Here is a 14,367-nt window from a genome sequence, read left to right as displayed (position 1 = left end):
TTTTAAAACCCATTGGGAAATATTAAACTGGAGAGACTATCATGTACGTTTTGTTTATTTAACAGGTGTGTTATCTGAGGTCGACATGATTACAATAAAACATTCAGCTGCACAAGCAAATCATCTGTGTGCCATATCACCTCATATGTGGAGAAAGTCAGCCAGCAGGTCAATACCAACACTTTATTATTTATTATTCTTTATTTTTCTTCCCATAATTATTCTTTTCTTCTCTTGTTTTAAAACCAGATGTATAAGATATTGTTGATATTGTTGGTTGATGCTGCCATGCCACTTTTAACTTGATATAACAGGTATACACGGAACATATTGTCATAATATGATCAATAAAGTTCAATCTGTAGAAATGTTGGAATTTTTCACTAGTTTGCTGAATCATGTTTGTTTTATACAGAAATTGAACTGACAAAAGGCTTATTTTAAATTTGGAGGATAAATAACTGTTTTGTTTCAGATCACAAGGAGCTGTCCTTCATGACGCCTGCATTTTCCAGCACCTTTCTTCTGCGAGCAACAGCTTCTAAGATCTTCTTCCTGGGTCCGAGCTGGATGCGGATCCCTTTGAGGTCTTCATCAGAGCAAAGCAAGAGTGCCTCCAAGTCAAGGTGCTCTCTGTTGAATGCGGGCGTAAAATCTGGCAAGGAGATAGAGGACAGGAACACATCCAAAGGAGAGGTTTCCTCATCTTCATCGTCATCCAGTCCCAGATCTTCCTGTTCCCACGGCAGTGCATTGTCGCCCGTCATCAAGCCAGAGGTGTCTTCGTCTGCCTCAAACGTCTCGCTTTGAACGAGGTAACCAAGGCTTTCATTGGCACTGCTGGGGATGTCGTCAGAGTCTAGCCCCATCTTCTTCCTGAACATCAGACCTCCAAGGCCGGGCCGATTGAAGATGGATTGTTTCACTTGGCCTCCATCGTCGTCGTCATCTCCGAAGCTGTCCATTTCTTCTAGCATGTTCTCTTCCTGCTCGTTGAAGACGTCCACAAAGTCTGGGTTCTCAGATCCGCTCTCTGGTTTGAGGAAGATAACGTTCCCACTTCCTTCTGACCTCTGCAGCGTGCCTTTGTCCTTCTTCCCAAACTTCTTCAGGAGTGTGCCTTTAATAGAGCCAACTTTATCGTCAGTGATGAGCTTGGAGAAGTGTTCGTTGACGCCCGTGATGGTGCCATCATTTGACAGTGACGATGCTGTTCCTGCATCTGAAAAGGAGCCGGAGTTGCTCCCACGCTGCATTCTATCCATTTTGCTTTTGTGTTTTTTCTTCACCTTCTCACAGAGTTTCACGCGTTTCTCTGCCTCTTTTTCTGCCTCTTTCTTCAGATTGGCGACCTTTTTCGGATTTTGGTTGGTCTGCTTTGCAGCAGCAGCGTCGAGGAAGCGCACACACTCCATGTGGTCGCGTGAAGCGGCGACATCCATTGGCGTGTGGAATTCATTGTCCAGAGCAAAAAGGTTGGCGCCGAAGTTGACCAGGAAGCTGAGGATGTGCATGTGGCCGTTACCTGCTGCATGGTGCAGGGGTGTGTTTCCCCAGATGTCACTCCTGTTGGGATCTCCTCTGTACAACACGAACACACACAAAAGATTTTTTTTTATCATTAGTGATGATATTTTCATTATTTGGCTATTCTGTATTCCTGATTTATACCAAACTCCATGCACAGTAGTTTTTCATGAGTTTAGAGAAAATGATTAAATGATAAAAAATGACATTTAAAAAAATGTCAGTCCAGGATCAGTCCAGGAAATTAAATTAAAACAGAGAATAGATCCACATCCAAATCTAGCATATGACAAATTAAAGATGGGTGAAGTTAACTAGTGAGCTATTAAGACTTAAAGTCCTTTTACTGCTGCCCCCTGTCAAGTTTTGATTGCTGTGTGACTGCTACACCTTGTCATAAATCCCAGTTCATGCTGCGTAATGACCAAAGAGGAAATGGTTTAGATAATCCTGGCCACGTAGCCAAGACACGCTTTATGCCCATTGAAATATAAATAAAATAAAACTAAACTTCTCTGAATCTCAAAAGTCTGTATGGTCTTGATTTTGTATGGTCTTGGTTGTAGTGAAAGAGGGACGGAGGTACATGTGGAGTAGCGGTGGCGGTGGTGGTGGTGGTGGCACGGCCTGGATGAACAGCTCTTTTGTTTTTGTGGGATGGATTGGGCTGGTTAAACTTTTGGCTCAGCTAATGGGAAATAAAGTCTTAGCTCATTAAAATGGAGTGAACAATAGCTGTGGAAAAAATCCAGATGAAGTGCCAAAAACAAATAAAGTACATATGAGAAAGCATAAAACACACTTTATTTCATGCTGGTCAACCTTTGCTCTGTGAGCACTGTTCCTGGTTCCGCTGTAGATCTTAATCTTATTTGGTTTTATAAAATATAATGTATTTAAATGAAAATATTTTATGTCTAACTTTATGTTTTCTTTAGAAATGACAGAAAAATTACACAGCCTGAAGAAAACACTTGACGAGAACTCATATGTTCAGGTCGTTTTTGTCTCAGTGTAAGATGTGAGATGAAGGACAGGCGATAGAAAACTTACTTTCTGCTGCATATGAGCTGAAGAGCACTGATATGTCCATGAAAAGCAGCCAGTATGGTGGGAGTCATGCCATCCTCATCTGGCGTGTTCAGGTCCTTCACCGTGGCCTCCTTCAAGAGTTCCACGTATCCATCAATCGCTGCTTTGTGGTACCTAGACATCTCTGGTAAGAAGGGAAAAGCTTGGAGAAAAATAAAAATCCAAGTTTCTCTGCGCCCCCCCGGCTAACGTCAGATGAGCAGAAGCGACTGCAGACCCAAGCAAACAAAGCGATGACTGGGCGTCAACGCACCAGCAGCTCGGGGCCATAAAACAAAAGCAAAGTTCGCTTCACTGCTGTGAGCTGCCCCATTTCCTCAACACTATAAAAAATCCCTTACTGCGATTTCACCCAGAAAACGTGTTCACACACAGCAGGAGTTTCTGCTGTAATCACTGTTTCTTCACAGGTTTGAAGGCAAAAGCAATCTTTATGAAAGAATAATATATTGTTGTGAATTAGAATGACCAGTAAAATGAAAATGGAACATTATCTGTTATTTCTAGTTTTCAGGTTTTAGCTCGTTAGAACTCTAAATTCTTCATCAACATTTGTAAACTGATGTTTTTATGATGCATTTTTATTCTGTAATTTGTAGAAAAGTATTTAAAAGAGTAAAAGGCGACATCAACTCCCTCTGTTACCTTGAATCAACTTAAAACTTGGAACATTCAACTTTTTAACTTAAAGCGTTTATACCTAAAAACTGTCTTAAGTATAATACATGATTAAAGCTTTTATTAACAAATTATTGCTCTATTCTATTTATATATCTATTTATCCATCTAATCTAATTAGATATTGTTAAAATCTTGACAGACATGCTTGATTGGGTCATTAATTACAGGAAAAGTAAAAATAACACACTATACTTAAAGTATCAACTGTACTAAAAAACAGGAAAAATAAAGTATTTTTTATTATTAATTATTGCAAACAGCTTGTGATTATTTAAATCATGTGTTAATCTATTTTCTTGATAAATTCATTTATTGTTTTGTTTGTAAACAGTTTTAGCAAGATGGATATATTTAATCAAGGTACACGTTCATTTTTTTAAACATGCAATTCAGTTGTTTTCTTTACTTTTTAAAAAACGGCTGATTAGTCACATGTTCTAATTTTGCTACTTGTTTAGGTTCAAAATAATATTGCAGGATAGTTTTCTTTTTACAAGATATTATATTCATCATGGGAGCTCGTCCTTAGAGCTTAGCGTTAAAAAGAGAAATGTCTCCATGAAATGAATTGGAGAAACTGTTGATGTGAAGTAACATGAAACAGAAGTGTATGCGTACAAGCCCAGATACAGTCCAGCATGTGTATTTTACATAAGTGTACTAAAAAAGCATTAGTGTCAGTCTCTTAGACCGTGTGTTGTCATATCTAGATGATTATGATATCTAAGTCTGTCCCTTTGGGGGTGTGTCAGAAAAAATCTGGAAAATCACACATGCTGTGGTGAACTGCCGCAAATAAGTGCTGTAAAATCCCATATAGTTTTTCCACCACTTCTCCTTCCAGTCCAGTAGGTGGCTAATAAATTCTATGCTACAGTTAATGATTTACCAAAACCAGAAGAAGAAGAAAGAACCGGCAGAAGAGTCAACAAAAGAAGAAGAAGAACCTGTCCAATCAGCGGCATCTTGGGAGGAACTATCCCCCGACCAGAAGAGAGTGAACCCAATCTGACAGTTTTTCACTCTCTTCTTTGGTTTCTGTTTCTTGTCGCTTTTCAGCTTCCTATAACATGAAGTTGTGAATAATTGTTGTTTAAAACGTTTCCACTGTTCGGAAAACCCGGACATCTTCCATTGGGTTCACGGCAGTTACTTCCCGGTGTTTAGCTTGTGTGGTTGGACCGGGGAGAACCTGCAGAGATGTCCGACAACGGTGGCTCGGCCGTCGGCCTCCTATCCTATGAGACGCTGGTTCATGCTGTGGCAGGTGCAATGGTGAGTAGCTTTGTTTCTTATTTATTTGTTTTTTATGGGGGTTGGGGTATTATCCTTCTAATAGCAGATAGCATGGTGTTGAAGAAACCACTTTAAGCTGAACAATGGTGTTAGATGTTGTGTTTTCAGGTGTCAGTATGGATGTTAATGTTGCAGTGCATTGTCTTTTTAGGGGAGTGTGACAGCTATGACCGTCTTCTTTCCTCTGGACACGGCCAAAAGCAGACTCCAGGGTGAGCTGGGGGGCTTTATCATCTTGGACAGAGGTCACCTGATAAGCTGCAGAGTTGAAAGAGGTTTAACGCTGGGGTCATTATAGAGCAACCGTAACTGCGTCCCAAAGAGTAGCGCACTGATAAATGTAGTTTTTATTTTACCTCATAAACAATCAATTTCTGTTTGTTGTTTCATGTGTCTTTTTTTTTTTTTATTGCAAAGCACGCTCATGTTCAGCTCTATATGAGACATAAAAAGGTGTGTTATGCCTTTCTGCTTCCACTCTTTTATATTCCACAAGCTGAGATAATGCAGTTAAACTGATCTTTGTGTGTCAAGTCATTGTCCAGAGACTCATTGCCTGATTTCTGGCATATTTGTGTTTATTTTTCAGTGGATGAGAAGAGAAAGTCGAACTCAACTCCAGTCATTCTGGCTGAGATAGCAAAGGAAGAAGGCTTGTACGTATAGTGTTGGAATTTAAAATCACTGAGGCTTCTGGTTAGAAATTACACAAGTTAAGTCTTGTTTTACTCTTATTTGACCATATTTATAATTTAACCAAATGTTATGAACCAAAACAAGGTAATCACAGATATAAACAGTTAATGAAAATAATTGGTAGCTGCAGCTGTAATCTAATCCATGGTTTAGGATGATGTTTTGACCACATGACTAAAAACACAGTACTCAAATGCCTCATCACTACCTCTCCCAGTCTGTCACTGTACAGAGGCTGGTTCCCAGTTATCTCCAGCCTTTGCTGCTCCAATTTTGTCTACTTCTACACGTTTAACTCACTGAAGAAGCTGATGGCATCTGGTCCAGGCCAGTCCAGACCTGGGAAAGACTTGCTCATTGGAATTGTGTCAGGTAAGTACTGACCTGATGGAAATTGTCTGAAAGACTTAAATGGATGCAAGGTGTCCAATTAATAGTAGCACAAAAGGCAAACTTTTCAAAAGTGGAGGGAGTGACTGTGTGACAGATGTCTGGATTGAATGGATGAATCCTGGATTTGTGTGTGAAACGTTTGCATGCATGTATCCCATAGACTGTATGCAAAAGATGGTGATATTATCCTCTGGTTTGTGGATTCAAGAAACTTGAATATCTCTTGTTCATGTAGGAGTGGTGAATGTGATCCTGACCACTCCCATGTGGGTGGTCAACACTCGACTGAAGATGCAGGGGGTAAAGTTCAGAAACGAAGACCTCCACCAGACTCACTACAGAGGCATATTTGGTGAGCGCTTCATATCTGTTAAACAGGTCAAAACTTCTGACGTGCTTGTCTTGTGTCTGTGTGATTGTCAAACCTCACTGCTTCTCTTTCAGATGCTTTCTCACAGATCATAGCCAACGAGGGGGTGGGAACTCTGTGGAACGGCACTTTGCCCTCTCTCGTCCTCGTACTCAACCCTGCTGTGCAGTTCATGATTTATGAGGCCATGAAGAGGAAGGCAGGCAGAGGAGGGAGGAAGGTAAGAAGACTTAAAGGGAACCAGTGATGTATGCAATATTGCCTTATTGAAGCTAATCAGTCAGCATCCTGTCGTTCCATAGCTGAAGGGCTGCGATCAGGAGGGACCCTGTTTAGACCAATCTAGCGATCAGTCACCTGACCTGTGAACTTTCGTCTTTTACCACAGATATCCTCAGCAAAGATTTTTCTCATTGGAGCCATTGCCAAGGCCATCGCTACCACTGCCACGTATCCTCTGCAGACAGTTCAGGCCATACTGAGGGTAAATACTCTAATACAGAAAATGTTATTCCTGTATTCTGTTTTTCAAAGATTAGGCTGATGAAGTTCAACATTTTTGCAATGTAAACAGAAACAGAAAATTCAGTAAACAGACAAAAACAACTACAAATTGTATCTGTGTAATTTTATGTGTGCCAAAAGCAGTCTATTACTCTTACACGGGCAAAATGATGTTTCCTCAAAAACTAAAAACTAAAGTGGAACTCCTGGCTGAGTCTGGGACACAACATTGTGTAAATTTGACTTAATTTTGTGTACACTCCTCAGAAACTTTATTAGGGGAAAAAAAAATTCTGATCCGGTCCCAGTAGATAAGAACGCCTGCTACCAAAAACCAAGCTACATTCACTTATATCACATTTCTTTCCCATTCTGATGCTCAGCAGCAACTTCACTATATCACTAAATTAGCTGAGTTGCTGCAATGTGATTGGATGATTAGATATTTCTATTGATCAGCAGATGAACCGGTTTAAACAAAGTGGCCGGTGAGTGTGTATTAATAGAAAAATTTAGAGAAACCAGAGCATCTTTATATGGTTAATACCATCAAACACTCGATGCAAATATGCATGACTGGTAAATGATATTTAATCTTTACTACACATGCATCACTTGTTTTATGCTTTTTCATCAGTTTGGCCAGTATACAAGTGACGCCGAGGGTGGTGGTGTGATGGGGAGCCTTTCTAACATTTTGTTCCTGCTCATGGACCGGATAAAGTGAGTGCAGCATCTCTAAAATTACACTATCTAGTCACTCGACTCACAACAAGCACATGTGTGAATATGTAGCAGTGGTCACAGTTGTATACCCGTGTTTATCGCAGGAAGCACGGTGCTCTCGGTTTGTACAAAGGCCTGGAGGCCAAGCTGCTACAGACGGTACTGACGGCTGCACTCATGTTTGTTGTGTATGAGAAGATCGCTGCAGTGACCTTCAGACTCATGGGGATGAACAAGAAACTGAAGCACTGAAGACTGCTACCTGAACACAGCAAACCGTCAGTGCACTCATCCTCAGTAGGTTTTAAAGCCTGCTGATGCTATTACTAACATTATGAATTGTTTCTGTCGCATAGGCACGATAATATGAGCCCGCAATGGTGCTTTGGGAGCCCCACATTCCTATTCCATTCCCAAATTATATAACAAAACCAGAGGGGGGTTTAATTATTGCTATTGTTAACCTCTAACTGTGAACATCTGTGCATACACATCCTCTCCACTGGTGCATTTCTCTTGGTTAAGCATGGTCCTGCAGGGACTAAAGTTAACTGAGTTTATGTGACAAAGAAAAACATACAGACATTATTTATTAGTTTGGTTTGCTGTATAATATCTTCTAGTGTGAGGTGAGTTAAACAGGTCCTGTATTGAGTAACTGTTTGAAAAGAACACCTTTCAAAGAGCTGAACTTTCTACTGTTAAAAAATAAAACTCTGTCAGGTGATGATTTAAAAAAAACCAACAAAAAAAAACCCGTTTAGGCAAAAGAACACAAATACACCTGTTTGGCCTCTTTCTGAGAGATGTTGGCTGCACTGAAAGACTGATACAGCTCTCGTGGAAATATACATGCTCTTTAAGAAATTACTGGTTCAAATCAATGGGCCAGACTAGCTGCTTTCCCCTGGTCCGAGTTTTTGTCATGAGTCTGCTGTAGTTTCATATTTCACTATAGGAGATGAATGATATTTGTCTTTACATTTACATTTTCATATGAATTTGAAAAAGTGTATTTCAATTTAAGACTTTTGTCTTAACATTTGAGCTTTATTGCACGTGATGATAAGTTTACTGCTGCCTTAATCTAAACCACTGGGCCATTCTTTACATACACTTAAGCTTTTAACTGTGAATTTATCCAGTTGTGAAATCCTGCAAGATGGAAACCTCATTAAATTAATTTAATATAAATTGAGGGAAAAGCACAGTGTATGTGTCTGCACATGCTGCAGTAGTTGTAGGTAGCAAGTGCCTCTGATTGTAATGCATTATGAAAAAGAAACTGTATGAACTGACATACAGACGAGTGACAAATTAAAGGAAAAAAACAAGCTAAAATCTTAGTTGTGCGTCCACAGCATCAGTGCACCTCAGCATGTATTCTTAAAGTCTTTGGACCTACAAAGATAAACAGTATTCTTCCAAAAGACACACCCTCATTATGTTGCTGGTGGTGGAGTACACCAACTAACACCTACACACAAATTTCTCTCAAATTAGCTTGTTTTGTGGTCTTGTGACTGCAAAAGCTGTAGCTTCTGATTCATGAAACCAGTCAGAGTATAATATTTCCTCACTGCAGGAATTAGAGGTTTGTTTCCCCCATAGACTGAATATAAAACGTGGATGGATCCACTATCAACTACTGATTAGCTTTGTACTCTGCATTTTAAGGTTTTGGCTGCTAAAATGTTGTTGTTATCAAGTTTTGGAGGGTTTATGAGCCAGAAGTGACTATTTATGGATGACTCTGTGGCAAGACTGGAACACAAGCTTCTTTGATAGTTTACTACTGGTGAGATTATTACACGACAAAAGACACCAATGCTACAAAAACTGGTTAAGCTGAGCAGACATCTGTGTCGGCATGTACCTGTAAGTCAGCGTAGCCACACCTTTTACTTTTGAGCTTTTGTAAAGTTTAGATAAGAAAGCAACCATGTGGACTGGGGCTAACAGGTTATAAAGACAAAAAGAAACTGTATCAGGTTGCAAACACATTTATTTTTGTTGTAAAGCTGGGCATTTTAACATCAAAGGTTATAGGGTTTTGACTCTTTTGAAGCCAGTCTCACTCTAAAGAGCTGCAGGTTTTGGCACTTTTTCATTTTGATGCTTGTCGATGGTTTAATTCTTTTTTTTTGTCACTCGTTTGTAAGTTATTCAGTGACTGTTGATCTACACAAACACTTGATGCACTGAGTTTTTTCTACTGTTTTCAATATCGCAGTGTTCGACGTGCGCTCTTTTTCTTTCACACAGATGTCTTCCATTATGTCTATCAGTTCCCTGCGAGTAGTGTAAACTTGTCGGGGATCGCAGTGATTCACAGTATTTGTCACAGTACTTTCTCTCTCTCTGATGTGGTAAATGACAGTTAATGCTGCCTTTCAACTTGATGCCGGTTGACAGTTGATCCACTCCTCCTGCTGCTGTTGTTGTTAAACTGGTTTTTCTCTCTTTACGTCTTGGTTATAACCAAGAGAGGCGCTTCCCTTTAACACCGCAGCCTTTAGACCTTTTGTTGTTCTATCAATACTCTAGCCAAGTGACACATTTACCAGATTTCAGCTCCTCTGCCAGTTGTCACTTATATTTGGTAGCAGTTAGGAAAAACAGCTCCAACTGTTTGTTTTTTTTTTTTTTTTGATTAAAGCTTTACAATTTTGCTTTTTATATTTTACAAAATGAACTTTGTTTACATCCAGTTCTTATTTGATATCATCTTGACTCATTTACAACAACAAAAAAAACACAACACAGATTTTCTAATTTTGTTTAAATAAATATAACACTGTTTGTGGGTTGTAAATTATTGTTATAACCAGGGAATAAAAAAAGATTGAGAAACAATACTGATTTCTTTAATTGTGTTTTGTTTAGATCATTACATGCCAGATAAAATGTAGTTCATCACTGCTTTAAAAAAATAAAATAAAAGAATCCCCCCAGAAGACTGAGTAGTGATTGGTGAGCTCATGCAAATGTTTACCACGTTAAATGTCCTCCACTGGAGGTCCACAGGATAATGATGCATTCGTGACCATGCCTCAGGTGGAATTTATACTTCTGCAATTCAGTTTATCAGAGCCATACGTAGGGTTAAATCTTACGTCACAATATCCTATGCTGACATGCACCTCCCTTCCTCAAAACAACTGTGATTGGCCTGTTTCCTCCTCTTCTAATTGACTGGAAGGGAATGAATCAACTCCAGGCTTTCAGACTTCAGTGCAGAAGTATAAATTATGCTTTAGGCTCATATTGGGAGTCTTCACTTCTCGTCATCTCCTCAACATACCAGTGTGGCAGGAAGCAATACTGAGAGTCTCTGTGGGCAGAGTAGGTGACATCTTTGTAGGGATCCCAGGAGAACAGGTACACCACTCTGAAATGACAACAGAAAGAGATTAACATGTATTTACCCCAAACCAGAATATTTTAAAAGTGTTATTATAGCTCACCTAGGACTGTCTTCGGTAACTACACGCTTCACAAAAGACAGGAAATCGCAGCAAAAGTTCATGCATACTGTCGGCTTCCAGCAGTTATACTCGTTCTGTTTAAAAGATGTACAGAAGGCTCATGAAGTGTGCTCATGGTGTGCTGCCAGATGTTTTTAAATCACGAGTTATTTATTGCTTTACCTTGATGAGATGGGAGATCTTAGAAATGTGAAAGGTCTCCACGGAAACAACGACACCTTCCTGATCTCGGAAACCTGCCACCACTCTAGGGACTCCCGGGAGAAAAGACTGGGCCCACCACTTAAGCAGTTTGAACCTGAGGAGCGCCAAAATAAAAGCGTTACCATCCAGCCAACCACACAACGTGAAAATTATGAGGCTTTACTTTATCCTGTACCTGTGGAAGTTGCTGCGCTGTTTGGGGGTGCAGATCTCTGCAGAGGTCTTCAGCTCCACGTAACAGGCAGGAGCAGCCGGAGCTTTGGGATCTTTATCTCGACAGTCCACCTCGCCGGAGAACAGCAGTCTGTGATCCGCGAGCCGAGTTTGCACCACAGTGCAGAAGGCCTCGTTGGTGTTAACCACTCCACCAGGGTCAGGTAGACTGTGGGTATTGTCTACAGGAGAGACAAAGGTGAAACTTTACCACTGAAAGCACTGTGCTAGGTTTAGTTTTCATATCTAATATAATGGACACACGGATATGTACAGAAAAAATAATGATTTGAAGTCAGTGTTGGGCATTATAATAATCACATTACATTTTTATAGAGTGTAGTAATTTTAATTAATCGTGGTAAGATCAACAATCATACTGCATTTACGAGTCTTTGCTGTTACTCGAGTTCTTCAATTACATAAAGACATGAAGATAACTTTTTAAAAGGACAGCTGCTGGAAGCGGCCATCAAAAGATAGGCACTGTGGTCATAAAGGGATGAACATAATCAGCAACAATACTCAGGCTGTGTCATGTAAATGATGCTCAACTGGTACTAAGGGACCCAGCAGCCTGGACTGCTGACACAAAGCAGCATGGATCTGTGTTTTCCTGTTGTTTATCCCCAATTCTGCCATTACCAGTGCAGCACAAACCAAGAATCATCAGCCAGGCAACATTTTTCTAGTCTTCTATTGTCCAGTTTTGTTGAGCTTGGATGAATTATAGCTTCAGTTTCCTTTTCTTAGCTGACAGGAGTTGCACCTGGTGTGGTCTTCTGATTACCTCGATTGTACTAAGTGGTTGTTTGAGTTACTCTTGCCTTCCTATCAGTTCCAAGCAGTCTCTCTTTGATCTTTGGTACCAATGAGGAATTTTCACCCTGAGAACTGCCACTGACTGGATGTTTCCTCTTTTCAAACCAGTCTCTGTAAACCCTAGAGATGGTTATGTGGGAAAATCCCAGTAAATTAGCGTGCCTGGAGAGAACCCACACAGGCAGCAAAGCTCACACGAAAACAGCCGGTGAAATCAAACCTGCACCTTCTTTTTGTGAGGCAAAAGTACTGTTTTTGTTTGGGGTTTTTTATTATACCATTAGCATTTTTCCCCATAGTGGAAATCTCACATGTTGTGCTTCCCAGGCACAAATGGACTGAATATAAAACCAGTTGATTATGAGGTATGCCTGTGAATCATCAGCTGTGGGTAAGGCAGTTTAAATCAGTACCCAAAGTTTCAAAAAAAAAAAAGGAAAAATAAGGTACTACATAAACCCACCTACCTGCACATGTGTATTGCTCAAACTTGTATCCCCAGTACATCATCTCTTCATGCCTCTCGGTGCGGTTCTCCCGTTCCCTGCGAGCAGCTTCCGTTTCCACCTCACTGATGTAAAATGTGCCCCTGAACCTGGTGACTGCTAACAACCAGCCTTCCCTTGTCTCATAAGGAGTGGTCAGCAGCTTAGTTAGGTGGCCCCGCCATGTCACAAAGTCGACATCTAAAGCGCTGGAAAGAGTAGAGGTTGATCAAAGAATACATGTCCAGTAGGAACTGTTGTTGTGGTTAGAGATCAATAATGTTTATCTCTCTCTCTCTGTGTGGGACCTACTTGATCACCTGAAGAGAAATACAATAAAAACAGGAACCTCACAGCTACACTTACCGAGGTGAGGCTGCTGCCCCTGTTGGGTTAATCTTTGATTTATTGGCTACAATCCACCGGAGAACATGGTCCAGCCTCTCCTTCACACTGTCGTCTCTTTTTATAAAGCGATCCCTGTATCCATCCCTCAGGTTGAAATTTGGATTCCTGTCAGGCTCCACGTAGTACCTCATCTGCCTGCTGTCGTTGAAGAATCTACGCTCAGAGTCGAGGGAAAAACATCCCACTTCCACAGGCTGTTTGTAAACAGGAAAGTCTCTTTCATAAAGCTCTCTTCTCGTGCTTAAAGTCCTGCAGCTCAAAGGGTTTTGACCCAGAGCCGACTCAGACCGATACTGGTGCTGTGTGTTCGTTCTGAAGTGTTTATTCTCACGAGGACTTCTGCCACTGTCGTCTCTTTGTCTTTTGTACGAGGACTGATGGCTGTGACAGCTGATGCTGGATCTGTGGGGGTCCATAGCTGGACAGAAAGAATTTATGAGTTTTTGTTCTTTAAGTGCAATTTTTTCAGGGATAAGTTAGGTTAGGGTTAATGCATATGTGCATATTCTTTAGCTAACTTTTAAAAATATAACAGGCAACTTTGCAAAGAACCGATTATAAGCTGTGTCCTTATAATCGGTTTGCATCAAACATCCAAAGAAGAGCTTTGGATGTCCTTCAAGAAGCCTGGAAAACTATTCCTGAAGACTGCTTAAAGAAATGACAGGAAAGCTTTGCTAACAGAGTTCAGGCTGCGTTGAAGAATAAATGTGGTCAAACCAAATATTGGCTTTCAAGATCGTTAGAACTGTACAAAGTTGTTTTTGCCTTATATACTTTATACTCTTGTATGCTTGAACATGTTTTGATAAATCGCTGCACCGGTTCCACATTTTCCTACCAAAATATAAAGACATGATGGGGTGGCTGAAGACTTTTGCACAGTGCTGCATATTTAAAATTAGAAATGTGTTCTTTCCTCTCTGTAACAAATTGTACACAAACAATGAATTAGTTTAAGTTTAAATGCAGCATATCTGGACCTAGAACCGCCTGATGTGCTTATAACAGTTTATGTGTTGAATGTTGAATGGAAAAGAGGCAGGTAATGTCTGGCGTGTGTCTGCACTGTTTCTCAATTAAATGCATGTTTAAAATTAACAAAGGTTTCCTAATACCGCTGTTACTAACCCCACTACGAAAACTAAAGAGTACTTTCATGAATAAATAAGACGTAAGTAAGTGATAACCTACCTCTTTACAGCACAGCGAGCAGAGGTTGCTAAGCTAACGTTAGAAGTTCCCTGTTTATATTATGTCAGAGGAAATAAAATAACAGACTTGGCACAGGAACAACAAACATACGTTTGTTGCATCTTTACCGACTAAAACCAAGAAGTAGCTGAGTTAGAAAAACGCTGCCTTGTTTTTGTAGCGAGACAGCTAACTAGTCTCACACGCTAACAACAAGCTAACGCCACTTCCGTGTGCAGTTTTCCATCCAATCCGCTGCTCGGTGTTA

General features: G+C 40.3%; 3 protein-coding genes across 3 annotated transcripts; 1 reads left to right on the top strand and 2 right to left on the bottom strand.

Moving 5' to 3' along the window:
* Positions 1 to 476: 476 nt before the first annotated feature.
* On the bottom strand, positions 477 to 2,741 carry anks4b (ankyrin repeat and sterile alpha motif domain containing 4B). Its single transcript, XM_085352409.1, has 2 exons — positions 2,581 to 2,741; positions 477 to 1,581 (listed from the first exon to the last, which is right to left on the bottom strand). Exons 1-2 carry the CDS (start codon positions 2,739 to 2,741, stop codon positions 477 to 479), a joined length of 1,266 nt encoding a protein of 421 aa, XP_085208535.1.
* A 1,562-nt stretch (positions 2,742 to 4,303) lies between these two features.
* slc25a17l (solute carrier family 25 member 17-like) lies at positions 4,304 to 8,191 on the top strand. The gene is made up of 9 exons (XM_085352407.1): positions 4,304 to 4,575; positions 4,748 to 4,808; positions 5,186 to 5,252; positions 5,510 to 5,664; positions 5,921 to 6,037; positions 6,130 to 6,275; positions 6,444 to 6,539; positions 7,197 to 7,282; positions 7,390 to 8,191. The coding sequence occupies exons 1-9, from the start codon at positions 4,501 to 4,503 to the stop codon at positions 7,535 to 7,537; spliced, it is 951 nt and encodes a 316-aa protein (XP_085208533.1). The 5' UTR covers positions 4,304 to 4,500; the 3' UTR covers positions 7,538 to 8,191.
* A 1,975-nt stretch (positions 8,192 to 10,166) lies between these two features.
* On the bottom strand, positions 10,167 to 14,296 carry dxo (decapping exoribonuclease). The gene is made up of 7 exons (XM_085352406.1): positions 14,100 to 14,296; positions 12,864 to 13,323; positions 12,480 to 12,706; positions 11,153 to 11,372; positions 10,936 to 11,071; positions 10,753 to 10,847; positions 10,167 to 10,676 (listed from the first exon to the last, which is right to left on the bottom strand). Exons 2-7 carry the CDS (start codon positions 13,319 to 13,321, stop codon positions 10,535 to 10,537), a joined length of 1,278 nt encoding a protein of 425 aa, XP_085208532.1. The 5' UTR covers positions 13,322 to 13,323; positions 14,100 to 14,296; the 3' UTR covers positions 10,167 to 10,534.
* Positions 14,297 to 14,367: the final 71 nt, after the last annotated feature.

Source organism: Diplotaxodon limnothrissa, linkage group LG4 (genome assembly GCF_057381915.1).
Source record: "Diplotaxodon limnothrissa isolate DT_005_m linkage group LG4, D_limnothrissa_male_GT1.1, whole genome shotgun sequence".
NCBI classification, from domain to species: domain Eukaryota; kingdom Metazoa; phylum Chordata; class Actinopteri; order Cichliformes; family Cichlidae; genus Diplotaxodon; species Diplotaxodon limnothrissa.
Note: the sequence above shows the minus strand (reverse complement) of the source record. Positions and strands in the feature narration are given on the sequence as shown.

Bases quoted from the DNA above. Each gene is read 5' to 3' on its own strand.
- dxo (XM_085352406.1), bottom strand. From the start codon at position 13,321: ATGGACCCCCACAGATCCAGCATCAGCTGTCACAGCCATCAGTCCTCG. The intron at 11,373-12,479 runs GTAGGTGGGTTT...TCTCTCCTGTAG, and splicing joins TGAGCAATACACATGTGCAG to ACAATACCCACAGTCTACCT. The intron at 10,848-10,935 runs GTAAAGCAATAA...TCTTTTAAACAG, and splicing joins AGATCTCCCATCTCATCAAG to AACGAGTATAACTGCTGGAA.
- slc25a17l (XM_085352407.1), top strand. From the start codon at position 4,501: ATGTCCGACAACGGTGGCTCGGCCGTCGGCCTCCTATCCTATGAGACG. The intron at 4,809-5,185 runs GTGAGCTGGGGG...TTTATTTTTCAG, and splicing joins GGCCAAAAGCAGACTCCAGG to TGGATGAGAAGAGAAAGTCG. The intron at 5,665-5,920 runs GTAAGTACTGAC...TTGTTCATGTAG, and splicing joins GCTCATTGGAATTGTGTCAG to GAGTGGTGAATGTGATCCTG.
- anks4b (XM_085352409.1), bottom strand. From the start codon at position 2,741: ATGTCTAGGTACCACAAAGCAGCGATTGATGGATACGTGGAACTCTTG. The intron at 1,582-2,580 runs GTAAGTTTTCTA...CGTGTTGTACAG, and splicing joins CAGCTCATATGCAGCAGAAA to AGGAGATCCCAACAGGAGTG.